Genomic DNA, 13,614 nt, shown 5'->3' with positions numbered 1-13,614 from the left:
TTACCAGTATATGATCATAGATTAAATTTTAATCAGACTGTGGAGTTTTAATTTTATGTCTATTTATTGTAAGGTTGTATCTCCGACTTATATTTTATCAGTTTTGTACCTGAAGCAAAATTTACTATGTATACTATAAAAATTATTCAAAGTTTAAAGTAAAAATTACAAAGAATTTAAAAAGTTTATATAAAATGTAAAGTTAAATGAGTACTTTTTCTGACTACAAAACAATATACGGTTCTGACTTCTGACCTGGCGTTCATTTGAAACGATTACCTATATCGAAAATAAACAACAGATGTGTTCAAATAATCTTTGACCTTCTTGCCCGCGGTCATCTTCGCCGCTTGGTGAGTATAACGATTCATTCGCCACACGAACCTTGTGGTAATCAGACGTGAACATGAAAGTCCTGGTTGCTCTGGTTGCTCTGCTGGCAGTGGCGGTTGCCACGCCGGCCGTCCCGCCCAGCAAGGTTGTCTGCTATTACGACAGCAAGAGCTACGTACGAGAATGTAAGTAAAAATGTTGATGATGATAATAATTAAATGAAATTATAACGTTTTAGTAAATATTTCAAATTAAATTCAAAGTATAATTTTGCTAAGCGATTCTATAAGCGATTTTTGATTCACGGCATTTTTCAATAATCTCTGTTATAATTAATTTATAACATTGTATAATCATTTGAACTTCTTTTAAATGGTTATTTGAAACATATATGTATTATAGTATTTTTTGATGTGAAATACTTCTGGAACATTCTGTCACTCTAAAGTTAAGGCATAAACTTTTTTAAATTTGATTATCAACGATCTTTGCTTCTATTTAATAAGTTTATTTTTAAAACGAAAATTAACAATTGAAGAGTTTCGCTATCAATCTCTAAAGATTTTCATTACTGTTTGATTTGGACATACAAAGCAAGCTCGCTCCAAATTGATTTCTATAATAAAAAAATGGACTACACAAATTCTATTTAATAAAATGGGGTTAAGATGAAAATAAGAATTTCTTAAAGTGACGAAATTGTTAGCAGGACATTTTGACCTTTCAGACTTATATCTACTATTAATCTCCTTGTTGCGTATGGAGAAGGAAATTTTAAATTTCCGTTCGTGTGAATTTATCGGGGGGCATTGAAGAAACAGTCTTATAAAAGCACTGCTTGGATTATGATTCCAACTTATATAAATATAACGAATATATATTAAATAAAATTACTAATTTTTAGTTAGTAGTAGTAGTTACTGTTAGTGTATTTTGCTTCGATGCTTGTATATAAATATATTGTACTACCTTATAAAATATAATATTGTTAGTAGTACCTTCAAAAATAAATACAACAATATATTTCAGTTGTATCTAACTAATCCAGAAGAACAATTATACTTTTAAAATACCAACTAAATAAATTAGTTTATTAATGCTTTATACGTGGATGATACACAAACTATATGTAACGAATATTGAAAAATCTTTTATATCAATTATCACTGATACGTTTATTTTTTGCATATATATTTTCCTTTATCTGTTATATAAGGAAGATCTTATTGGTTTTCATGGTCATGTGTACGCTGAGAGAATATTAGTGACTAAATACAATTGATATATAAATAGAATATATGTAGTAAAACGTTTAGTTTTGCTATTCTAATTCTGTGTCACAAATAAAAAATAATAAACAAAATAAGGTCGAGTGTAAATGCTGTAGGTATAGATTGCTAATTTGTGAAGGTTAGGCAAATAAAAATTGCATTGGCAAAAAATATAAACATTTAATTAACTTCCGCGTGTAGGAAATATTTATTTGTTTGAAAGCTTTTATTTAAAGTTTATTGCTAACATATATTTAACCAGGTATGTATGTATGTATGTATGTATGTATGTATGTATGTATGTATGTATGTATGTATGTATGTATGTATGTATGTATGTATGTATGTATGTATGTATGTATGTATGTATGTATGTATATATGTATGTTTTATTAATGTGGATGTATTCGGATCAAATTTTGCAACTGACTTTTAAACTATTATCTAACCCAGTTCAGATAAAGATTTTCAAACGCCTTTAGTTTGCACTATGGTACAGTTTTATATCCAATATGGCTGACGATCCAAAATGGTAGCGCTGTTATATACTATACACTCTTGTGTTATAACTATAGCTTTGATTAAGAAAAACAATAAATTTTATAATCCGGCGATAATTAACTATTTAAGTATAAAGTAATAAAATTCATAATAATATCTACGAATGTTTTGAGTTACATAATATTAGAAATAAACGAATGATCATTTTATTTTATTATTTTACATTTTTTTCGAAGTTTCAACTTCGTGGCTGTAACCGTGACCACGAGTAGACGAGATGAAAGTGTCTGTTAGATAACATACTTTTATTATATATTTATTTATTATATTATACTTAGCATACTTTTCTTAGGTATTTCATCTACCGCCGACGATTAAAATAATAAAATCAAGAAGTATAAACAGAAAATAATAGTTTTATTTGAATGAAAATAATTTATACTAATGCTCGTCCTAAAAGTGTTCCATGGTATTCCAGAACATTCTTTGAGCATATAATTTTTGTATGTAAGTTTTATGATTTTTAATTGATGCAGGCTTTCCCATTAGGTTTTTTTTAAATTATTTTATGCTCAATTCACATAACATTAGGATAAAAGCTTTCCCCGAGGAAGTTGATTTTGATATTTAAATTTAAGAACACTATTATTTTTATTATTTATTTATCTACATATACATTTGTCAATGTCAGATATATGCTCCATGACTTTTTTTAATTTTCGTTTTATAATAGCTAGGCATAGAACCTTATAGAAGACATTTTATTTACCGAAATGCATTTTTTTTAAAGGAATGTCGTGAGCCCAAATTAAGCATTAAAACGATTTTAAGTTCTAGATTTAACACGGAATACTTTAGGAATATAGGAATACTGTTAAGCTATTATTAATTTATTAGTACAAGACAAAGTAACCATGTATGTGTCTGATAGGTAATAAAGTTTTCCAGAGGTAAAGTTAAATTTGCTAGTTGGCTTTATTCGTTCATCTTTTTATTAAATAATAAGTTGGCAATTTAAAAAGTATTGGTAGAATAAATACAAACTAAATATAGTTAATTTGTTTTTTCTTACTGGCTCATATTCATAAGATTTATCTTTTGTTTATAATAACGGGAATTTTGCTACACGCTTTCATGTGAAATAAATATTGTAAACTAATAATTTAATAAGTTCATATGTAGCTATCTAAATTGAATTTTTTTTAGATCCTGGAATAGTAAATAATAGGTATCAATTTATAAATTTGTTTGTAAGAACAAAAAATAAAATATGTACTGTTTTGTCTTTAAATGGTTCGGTAGTTATAACATTTCCATGGTTAATTTAGTTGGAAACTAGTTGCTCCATATAATCTATTTTCTCTTACCCTGTATTGAATGAATTACGTAATACATGTCATTTAGTTTCCTATGACCTTTGTAGTTGATCGCATTTCACATTACAAGGTAAATATCTATTTTTATATTGCAAATAAAACATATATTACTTTTATTTGCAATAATATAACGATTTGTGTTTATAATTAAATTCTTATTTAACAGAATATCGTAATAAAAATATAGGATTTAAAATATTTGAGATTTGATGTGTAATAATTGTAATTATTTATTGAAATTAATTTCCATCGGTCGATATAAAGTTTCACAGTTCACAGTTTTAAAAATAGAGTGGGTTTTCAAAAACGGCCATAATACCTTATCATACATACCATACCATATATAGATATATACCTAAGTAATAATGATAAATAATGCACCATGAGAACAATACAAATAATTTGTGACTATATATCTTAAGATAAGCGATTTAATTTTGTTTTTGTAATTTTTTGTACTTTTATAACCAATTTTTATCGTCATCTTGAAAGAAATTTTAATATTCATCAGTAAATAATCTTGTGATTATTCCATTCCAACTGTTTCCTAAAATTACTTTACGATAGCATAACTCAATATCTCTCGCAATGATCCATACTTTTAAGTTTTATTTAAATAGGACGGATGCATTGCATATTTTTTCCATTCATCATATCATAGTCACTCCATCGAACGTTCTCGGAGTATATTTGATTTACATTTATTCTTTTAACCTCATTTTTATTCCATTTTGCAACTTTAGCTTGGCGATTACGTAATGTGTTTTTAGTATCTGTTGTTATATACTGACGTTGTTTACAGGATTTGACCTTTTACGATAAGACCGTAATTTCTAATTAGTAACAATGCTAAAGATAATTTACGACGATTATAAGAATGAGACGTGACCTGAATATCGAATGTCAGAGATAAATTGAACAAACAACATTATTCTTTAATTAAAGCTATTTACTAAATTCTATTCCTTATATTTTGTGCTACATTTATATGATTTTAATAATTTTATTATTTGGTGGTATAGTTAAAAATAGTGTGTATATAATAATAATTATGATTTGTTAATAAAATATTAAGCTCAAATATTTTTTTATTTAGATTATAATCAATCATGATCCGTATTTGATTAATCCTAGTAACTAAATTATATAATTAAAGACAAATAAACCTACGCTATAATCTTCGTTTTATTTGATCTATGTATTAATTGACACACTATATTTGTTGTTAAATTAGCATTACGAAAAGATTTAATTATCAGCGTTATCGGACAATCAAATATCTTAATAAAAATTTGAACTCATTATTATTATTAATAAAAAATGTTTTCTCGTTATCTAAAAATTATTGTTTAACCCTCTAGTCACAGTACCCGATGATATTCAAACTAGCCGATAATAATTTTTATAGTGAATTTAACAAGCATTTTGTAATGAATATAAAACATTTTTTGAAATTAAATAAACTTCCATTTGTTAATTTCAAAATTAAAAAAAATACCATCCAAGTAACAAGTAATTCTGGTAATGTGTCATACTACAACGAATAATATCCATCAGAGATTTGCTAATATGGAGGAAAGTGTGCAATATTCGACATTGACCCATAGGTAATCTCTTACTTTGTTGCGGTTGCGTCACAGTCTTGAATTTTATCAGAAATCGGCTTTGGACCTTTGTAATAAGGTGGCTAGTCCATAAACAGTTGTTATCCTTCTGATTACTGAATTCCAAGTGGTTAATGTGTGAATAAATTAGTTTACGGGATGAAACGCCTACGTTCATTAAATTTGTCCTGCGTTCTATATAGTTATTTTACTGTGGCAAATATAATTGGACTAAATAAAATAAAATAAATATAGTACATAAAAAAATTAAAAAAATAATAATATTTGATTTGTTTATTAAATTAAACCTTTAAATGTTTTAGTTCTGTGAAAATAAAACCAAAAATTTAATGATTACGTCTCGTAGTAAATCAAACGTTCTATAAAGTTTTAAAGAGATGTTTGATTTTTATTTTTAGCTGACTGTGCAACTGTTCTTATATTACTTAAGCTAGCACTGAATTATTTTGTTACATTTATAACACACTAATACAGTCGAGGGATGCATTTATCCAGCTCAAGCACGTATGCTGCCATTGGATCTGGATCCAGCTTTGTCGTTCTGCACTCACCTTGTATATGGATATGCAGGAATTCAACCTGACACCTATAAAATGGTCTCACTCAATGAGAACTTGGACATTGACCGCAACCACGCCAATTATCGTGCTCTCACCAACTTTAAGACCAAATACCCAGGACTTAAGGTCTTGCTCTCAGTGGGTGGTGATGCCGACACCGAGGAAGAACAGAAGTACAATTTACTGGTAATTTTAGTTTAACAAAAAAAAAAAAAATTAATGGAGACATACAAGTTGAATAAACAAATATATGATGTTAATTTTAAATTAAATTCGTTACAGCTGGAGTCTCCACAAGCCCGTACAGCTTTCGTAAACTCTGGTGTACTCTTGGCAGAGCAGCACGGCTTTGATGGTATTGATCTTGCTTGGCAGTTTGCTAGAATCAAACCCAAAAAGATCCGCTCAACTTGGGGTAAGTTAATAACTAATCTCATAACATATTTCTATAAAAATGAAAATTTGCAAGTAATTACTATAAAAAACATTTAAATAATAAAAGAAATATGTAGTTGCTTTTAAAAAACCAATAATATTAGTTTTCATCCTCGATTAAACGAAAAAATACTAAAAACCGCTAAAATTATTTATACTGTGCCTTAGTAATTCCTAAACTTCTTACTACTAGTAATTACTAAACTACCTGGTGTTTTAAAGGAGCTTAATAAATTATAATAATTTTATTGGGGTACACTTTAGAAAAATGTATTATAATACATTATATACTAATGTTATACCTAAACAGGATCAATCTGGCACGGAATAAAGAAAACGTTTGGCACTACCCCCGTCGATGAGAAGGAAGCGGAGCACAGAGAAGGCTTTACTGCTCTTGTTCGTGAAATGAAGGCTGCTCTCAACCTAAAACCAAACATGCAATTGTCTGTCACTGTGCTTCCCAATGTCAACGCTACCAGTACGATGTTTTATTATTTATAACTTTGATTATTTTCTTTCCCTGTATAAAAAACTGATTCTAATATTTTGCTTATAAAAGGAGAATTTAGTTTTTATTTATAATGTTTCCATTTTATTTTAGTCTACTACGACGTACCTGCTATTATAAACTTAGTGGACATTGTGAATATCAATGCGTTTAACTACTACACTCCAGAAAGAAATCCAAAGGAGGCTGACTATACTGCACCTATTTACAAACCTCAAGGCCGCAATGAACTTTTAAATGTTGATGCCGCTGTAAATTACTGGTATTTATCCTTAAAAATATAGTGTTGTGGGTTTAAATGATTTTCAACATATAATAATTTATTTTAATTTAGGTATAGATATAAGTTATTTTAATTTTTATTTCAGGCTTCAAGCAGGTGCCCCTAGTTATAAAATTGTTGTGGGTGTCGCCACCTACGGCCGCACATGGAAACTAAACTCCGACAGCGAAATTTCTGGAGTCCCACCTATCCATGCTGAAGGACCTGGGGAAGCCGGTAACCATTTTGTTTTTGTCAGTATGCTTAAAAAAAACTTGATATGTCATAGTAATTTTTCAATAATAACTAATTACAGGTCCCTACACGAAAATTGAAGGATTGTTGAGCTATCCCGAAGTTTGTGCTAAACTCATTAATCCCAATCATCAAAAGGGTATGCGTCCTCATTTAAGGAAGGTCTCTGATCCAAGCAAGCGTTTTGGTAAGTTTTAAATTTAATTAATTATTTATAGTTATGTAAGCCTGCAACCAGCTCCAGAAATTTGCTTGTCATAAGATTTTGGGAATTAGATGCTTCATTTGACTTTTCAGAAATGGGCTTAACGAAGGATGGCGACTTTTTTGGTTGGTAACTTATAAAAAGCTTTTTAGCTATTTAACTTTGCTCTATGGTTTAAACTCTAATACTGCAATGGTGATGGTTTATGTAAATAATTTATAATTATTACGGTGGAATTATTATGTGTGCATTTTATTTATTAGTTGAATATGTATAGTATGTAATCTGATTTCTATTTCACGCATTTAACTGCACAATAACTCATAAATTAGTACAGCAAATATTTATTGGAATTTTATTTGTTTTAGGAACTTATGCTTTCCGTGTTCCCGACGACAATGGTGAAGGTGGTTTTTGGGTAAGCTATGAAGATCCTGACACTGCAGGACAGAAGGCTGTGTATGCTAAGTAAGTTTCTATTAGTAATTTATTTATTTCAAGTCTAGTGGGGTTTTTCTGAAATTGTCGGTAACTATATATTAAATATTCTCTTTTTAGATCAAAGAATCTTGGAGGTGTTTCAATTTCTGATCTCTCTATGGATGACTTCCGGGGTCTATGTACAGGTGACAAGTATCCCATTCTTCGCGCTGTAAAATACCGTGTATAAGCTGTATAATAATTATGACTAAAATAAGTTATGAGATACGATCACTAAAATAAGATAGTGAAACATTGTACTATTATTGTCATATTTTCAGGAATTATCTACTAGAAATGAAAGATTTTATTATTCTAGTTATTGTGAACCTATATTAAAATTAACTTTGATATTCTTCAGTAATATTTATGATAATTTTTCAACAATAATTTTGACACCCTCAATATATGAATGTATTTTATCTAATTTTAAGCAAAATAATAAAAACTATCTAGAAATTGCCTTTACTTGTTTATTATCCTTACTTTCAGGAATAAAATCAACTTAAAGTATAGAAATAGTATTGGTTTATCACGTTTTGTCATATTTTATTAATTAAGGTTGGTAATTATTTTATTTCTACTTGAAAAAAAAATAAATTTTACTTGAGGTTTAAATTATAAATTGGATTTTGTAACCACGTTATTGTGTAATAGTATATCTACTTCTTTAACCAATATCATTAAGATTACGTTCGAAATTAACCCTCTAGATTTTAGACTCTTACCAACCAACCACTTAAAATTATTAAAGTAAAAATTTATTACTGTAGCATTTTTTCGTTATCATAAACATACTATGTTTGTCCCTAATTATTTAAAAAAAAAACTGAAAATATTATGTACAATCTTGATGTCATAAATATTTTTATATTAAAACATAATTTTGAGATTTAATGACATTCGGTTTCTAGGTATATTTTGTTTAATTAAAAAAAAAATCAAACAACCTCCATCGTGATTTTAGGTTAGGTTACTTTAAATATGGCCTTCATCCGTGCAAAGACGATCGTGATTTTAACAACCCATGTGACATTGACAAAATAATAAGTGTCAGATTGACCAAACCCAAGATTCAAATATTTGAATTGAATTTAAATCAAATAAAATATTCTATTAGAGTATTGAAAAGTAATTATGATACTAAATTGTATCACTAAGTTAGGATATCGAAATAGTTCCATAACACCAACCTTTATATTTAAACATACGGAAACATGTCCTGTAAACTACATGAAAAAGAAAACTACGGATAGAAGCTTAGATTCCGAAAAAGACACAATAAAGAGGGCGTTAAAATCTGGCCCTGTAAGATTAGCAATTTTTCCGGAGGAGTGGTTTTTGTTTTTCCATAATAAGACTGGTGTCACGGGACCTTATATTTTTGGTATTTGCTTAACTAATTATTTAGTAAGCAAAGAGATTTTTATTATGGAACACGAGTACTATATTGGTCTTTCTATTTTTGTTGTGCTTTATTTCGCTACAACAAATTTTGGCAACATTTTCGCAGAATATTTGGACAAACAAGTTGATGCTTATGTTAATGATATTGAAAATGAAAGAAAGGCGGAGAAAAATGTTTTTGATCAGCAAATAAAACAAGCTGAAGATGCTATATGGAGAGCACAGGGCCAGAAAGTGTTAATGGACGCCAAAAAGGAAAATATACTAATGCAACTTGAAGCTGTTTACAGAGAAAGATTAATGCATGCTTACAGATCTATCAAGGGTCGTATGGATTACCAGGTAAAACTTCACCAATCCAATGCCAGGATTCAACAAAAATGGATGATAGAATGGATTATTGATCAAGTGAAGAAATCAATAACTCCTGATTTCGAAAAACGAGTCTTTGACAATGCTATTCTACAAATTGCTGATGCTGCTGGTCGAGTAAAATAGTAGTATCTATAAAACATTACTGTTATAATTCTTCCATTAACAAATGATACATTAACATTTCATTAATAAAATGTATATTTTATGCTTTGCATTTATTTTATTTCATATGAAACTTACCCTTTTTTATTTATTCGTGGGGTGACTCACGTTTATATAGAAGGACTTATTAATATCATATTTAATTTCAATTTTCATTAGCTATGGGCAAAATTGCTATGGTTATTAAAATAAAAATAATTATGTACGATTGCAATCGCGATTACTTTTGTTACTAGTTTTTTTTCCACTGAACATTCAAAATGTTTACAGTGTTATTTAAATGTATTCATTTACTCTTGCTCCTACCTTTTGCTTCTCCAGATGATGATGATACAACTACTACAACAACTACTGAGGCAAACAGTAAGAGTTTATAACTTTTAATTTTTTAATATAAGATTTTTAAAATAGATACATTACTTCAGATATATTTTTTCGTATATCTATGAATTATTTCTATTTAACCCCCTTTAGAATTTTTCTTTTGGAATTTATTTTAAAAATAAATAAAAATGATTCTAAAATCAAAAATATATAAACACGTCTAGTTGTCACGTGTGAACATAATGGCTATGAGATCAAAAAATGCATTATAAATTGCTTGGAAAATTATTTACAAATAAATGAAAAGAAAAAGTGAGTAGAAGTAAAAACTTAAAATATAACATTATTATTTTTTTTATATCTAGGAGTAGATTACGAAAATTTGGACGCATCGATTACTTGTAAATTTCAACCGAATGGTCATGACTGCGATGGAAGTAAAAAGAAACTACCAAAGCTAGTTTTTTATTATTTTTTATTATATTTTGTAAGCTTTAAACCCTCTCTTTTTCTTACTTTTCTAGCAATAGATAAAAATAATTACTGGGATTATGAAAATTCTTGTATTTGTTTATAAACAACACGAAATCAAATTTGTTTCATACATGGGTACGGTCAAGTATTATATTCTATAACTAGAACATGTAGTCAAGAAATCTAAATGTCTATAAATTCTTGCGTCACATACCACAAACAGTAGAAATAATATCAATTAAAAAGCTTTGGCTGGTGAATTTCTGTTGTCATTATTATCGAGAAAGTTCTAGAATTCTACTATTATTGAACCCTTAGCCGATGGATTTGATATCGTCTAATTCACTTTCATTATTAAGCTTTATATTTATTCGAGTACGTACAATATAATACATTTTTAGGTCTTTTCTCTTAACATCTACAAGATAGAGCTTTTAAATTTCAGCTTCCTGCCTAATTCAATATCTTGGATTTCTACTTCGTGTTGGTGATATTTGTTTCATTTCGAATATAAAACATATTTTACAAGTCTTTTTATTATTAATTGATTGCTTACGTCATAGTAAAATTAAATTTATATTACAAAATTTTTTACCAGATAATATTTCAAAACTTATATATTCCTTATCAATTGAATTTTGACCAAATTTTTTTTTAATATTTTATTTCATTTCGTTTGCTGCTTATTTAATTGTCTACCGGTTTGAAGTTATAGTAATTAAAAAAAAATAATTAATTTTCACTAAAGAATCTTATATACGAATATTTCAGGAGGTTATTTTTTACAGATTCTATTATGATGTCAAATTAGAAGATTGCAAAACATTCAACATGGGTACTTGTTCGCATAATCTCAATGCGCATGAAACTTTGTCTAGTTGTCATCATGCATGCATAGGTGATTTAACATTTTTATTAAAATAATGAACACTTTATTTTAAAATTACTTTAACTATAAGTGATAACCATTAATGTATCTATATTTAAAAAAAATACTTGGTTATGAATAATCATCAATATCCGCGAAATTGCTAACCTAAGGAAGCCAAGTACCTAAGTCATTTCGTATTAGAATAATTATACTCTTTTGAGTCTCTTTAATGAAGAGAAAATATAAAATTATGCACCTTATGAAATTCTTTTGAAGCGTAGTGCCTCGCCTTTAATTAAATTTTTGTTCTCAGTAAAAGGGAAAAATACTGTTACATAAAGACGGAATCATTTAATGGATTTAACATAGAGGAACACAAAACAATTAGATAAAATTTATGAATTAATACAATCTTTCAAAACCTGAAAATAGTTACGTTTTGGAATAATATTCAATATCACTACGTTTTAACTGAAAAGATCAATGAAATTTTAAAATAATATTAATGGTTCGGCCGTTTTATTTGTGATCTGATTTAACAATTAAATTTTAAACATTGTTCGTTCGGAAAAGTGGTTTAAAAAAATTGTATACAAAGCTTTCTGTTCATAGCCAACTACACAATGAACATTTTGACAAACAAGTTTTTTATATAATTTTAATTATAATTAAAATAAATTGTATAAAAGTTGAGAGAACTAACAGTTTAAAGCAGTTTACAAATGTGTTTCAGTAGCATATTCCACGTCTAACTTTTACAACTATTGTGATACCGACTTTCACACTGTTTGATCTTACTCCTTCACTTATATAAGTTAATATTAATGATAGATTGCTTTAATATATTCTATTTTCTATGTTACATTGTTAATGGCATTTAGGTGTACGTTTTTTATATACCTAAGTTATCAAAACGAGTTAAGGTAGAATAGTCGGTTTGCTTTGGAATTCTCGAAGGGAACATACTTTTAATCATGATATAAATATTGAGATATTTTATTTACCACTCTTGATATTTTTGAACAACTATAAATATAAAATATAAAAATTGAGATTTATCAATAATAATATATTTTCATTGTTTAATTTATTTTAAACGGTTGGGCAATGTAGTCGTGATTTTATTTATTACCTTTGTTTCATGTTGCAAGTGAAGTTAGACTACAGTCATAAAAAAATATGTATATTAATTTGTTACGTTGGAGTTTCTAATTGGGTATAAAACAAAAGTAAGGAAAAACCTGAAACTAATACTGACCAGTATGAACTAATCGGTTTTAATCATAAAAATTATGACATCGAAATTGCAGATGCTGGAATGCAAACAATCACCCAAAATCTCTCTTCGGAAGTATTTTGCAGACTGCAACCAGACTTTGGCCAGTGCAATGAGTACCATCCCAGGTATCCACAAACTATAAAATACTAATTTTTCGCCATGAATATATGGATTGAAAAACGTATGTTTCCGCAAGTACAATCTTATCCTGTCCATCGTGACTTTTATGATCGATATTTTACAGGACCCCATACTTAAATGTTAGTGGTTTATAAGAAAATAGTATTGATGGTGATATTGCTTATAGTTTCTTTTTAAATTAAATAAGAATATTGGCTTTCCAAAAAAAAAAAGATACAAAAGAATTTTAAAAGAATTAAGGGGCGGATAGGTATCTGAAAATTCGGCAACATTCAAGTGATTTTTCTAGTATTGCAGGAATATCAGGCAAGCTCTAAGCCACAAGTTTGTTAGCCACAGCAGTGGTGACGAAGAAGAATTGATTTCTTCTTAATCTTCATATATTTTACTTTTATTCAATACTTATTACTTTTGAAAAAATAACGATTAACCTTTGCATATTTCTAATTCTATTATTACAGATGGTACTTTGATATAACAACGCGAAGATGTAGGGGGTTTTCTTTTAGTGGCTGTGGAGGGAATTTAAACAGGTTTAAAAGTCAACAGTCCTGTACTTCGACTTGTGGTTATATCATGAAATCTTTTATTAATTAAAAATTTCTTGCTTAAAAGCTATTTTCTTGTCTTGGAGTATAACGACGAAGATATTTTGTGAATTCTACCTTAAAACAATTTTAAGTTCCTTACTTCAAATTAATGAAGAGCTGTTTATAGAGAAGATACCATAAACTTATACCAAACCTCAATAAATATGAACTAACAAA

The 13,614-nt window shown here is 28.1% G+C and overlaps 3 protein-coding genes and 1 long non-coding RNA gene across 7 annotated transcripts; all 4 read left to right on the top strand.

The window, feature by feature from the left end:
• Window positions 1–357: 357 nt before the first annotated feature.
• LOC116777289 (chitinase-like protein EN03) lies at window positions 358–8,278 on the top strand. Of its 4 annotated transcripts, none has more exons than XM_032670748.2 (10): window positions 358–518; window positions 5,602–5,852; window positions 5,949–6,081; window positions 6,412–6,582; window positions 6,706–6,874; window positions 6,981–7,111; window positions 7,191–7,316; window positions 7,427–7,459; window positions 7,703–7,802; window positions 7,893–8,278. In XM_032670748.2, the coding sequence occupies exons 1-10, from the start codon at window positions 407–409 to the stop codon at window positions 8,002–8,004; spliced, it is 1,338 nt and encodes a 445-aa protein (XP_032526639.1). In that variant the 5' UTR covers window positions 358–406; the 3' UTR covers window positions 8,005–8,278. The 4 variants fall into 4 exon arrangements, with proteins under 4 accessions (XP_032526639.1, XP_032526641.1, XP_032526638.1 ...); XM_032670747.2 differs by having other exon boundaries at window positions 373–518; window positions 5,581–5,852; XM_032670750.2 differs by lacking the exon at window positions 7,427–7,459.
• Window positions 527–4,562, top strand: LOC133319899 (uncharacterized). Its single transcript, XR_009753359.1, has 2 exons — window positions 527–1,818; window positions 1,867–4,562. It is a non-coding gene; the product is annotated as an uncharacterized LOC133319899 (long non-coding RNA).
• A 95-nt stretch (window positions 8,279–8,373) lies between the features above and the next one.
• LOC116777291 (ATP synthase subunit b, mitochondrial-like) lies at window positions 8,374–9,807 on the top strand. Its single transcript, XM_032670751.2, has one exon. The coding sequence runs from the start codon at window positions 8,952–8,954 to the stop codon at window positions 9,717–9,719; it is 768 nt and encodes a 255-aa protein (XP_032526642.2). The 5' UTR covers window positions 8,374–8,951; the 3' UTR covers window positions 9,720–9,807.
• A 158-nt stretch (window positions 9,808–9,965) lies between these two features.
• On the top strand, window positions 9,966–13,461 carry LOC116777292 (thrombin inhibitor hemalin-like). Its single transcript, XM_032670752.2, has 5 exons — window positions 9,966–10,121; window positions 10,448–10,538; window positions 11,345–11,454; window positions 12,738–12,831; window positions 13,309–13,461. The coding sequence occupies exons 1-5, from the start codon at window positions 10,019–10,021 to the stop codon at window positions 13,442–13,444; spliced, it is 534 nt and encodes a 177-aa protein (XP_032526643.1). The 5' UTR covers window positions 9,966–10,018; the 3' UTR covers window positions 13,445–13,461.
• Window positions 13,462–13,614: the final 153 nt, after the last annotated feature.

The sequence above is a fragment of the Danaus plexippus genome, chromosome Z (genome assembly GCF_018135715.1).
Source record: "Danaus plexippus chromosome Z, MEX_DaPlex, whole genome shotgun sequence".
NCBI lineage: Eukaryota > Metazoa > Arthropoda > Insecta > Lepidoptera > Nymphalidae > Danaus > Danaus plexippus.
The sequence above is the reverse complement of the archived record's forward strand: the minus strand, read 5'-3'. Positions and strand labels throughout refer to the sequence as shown.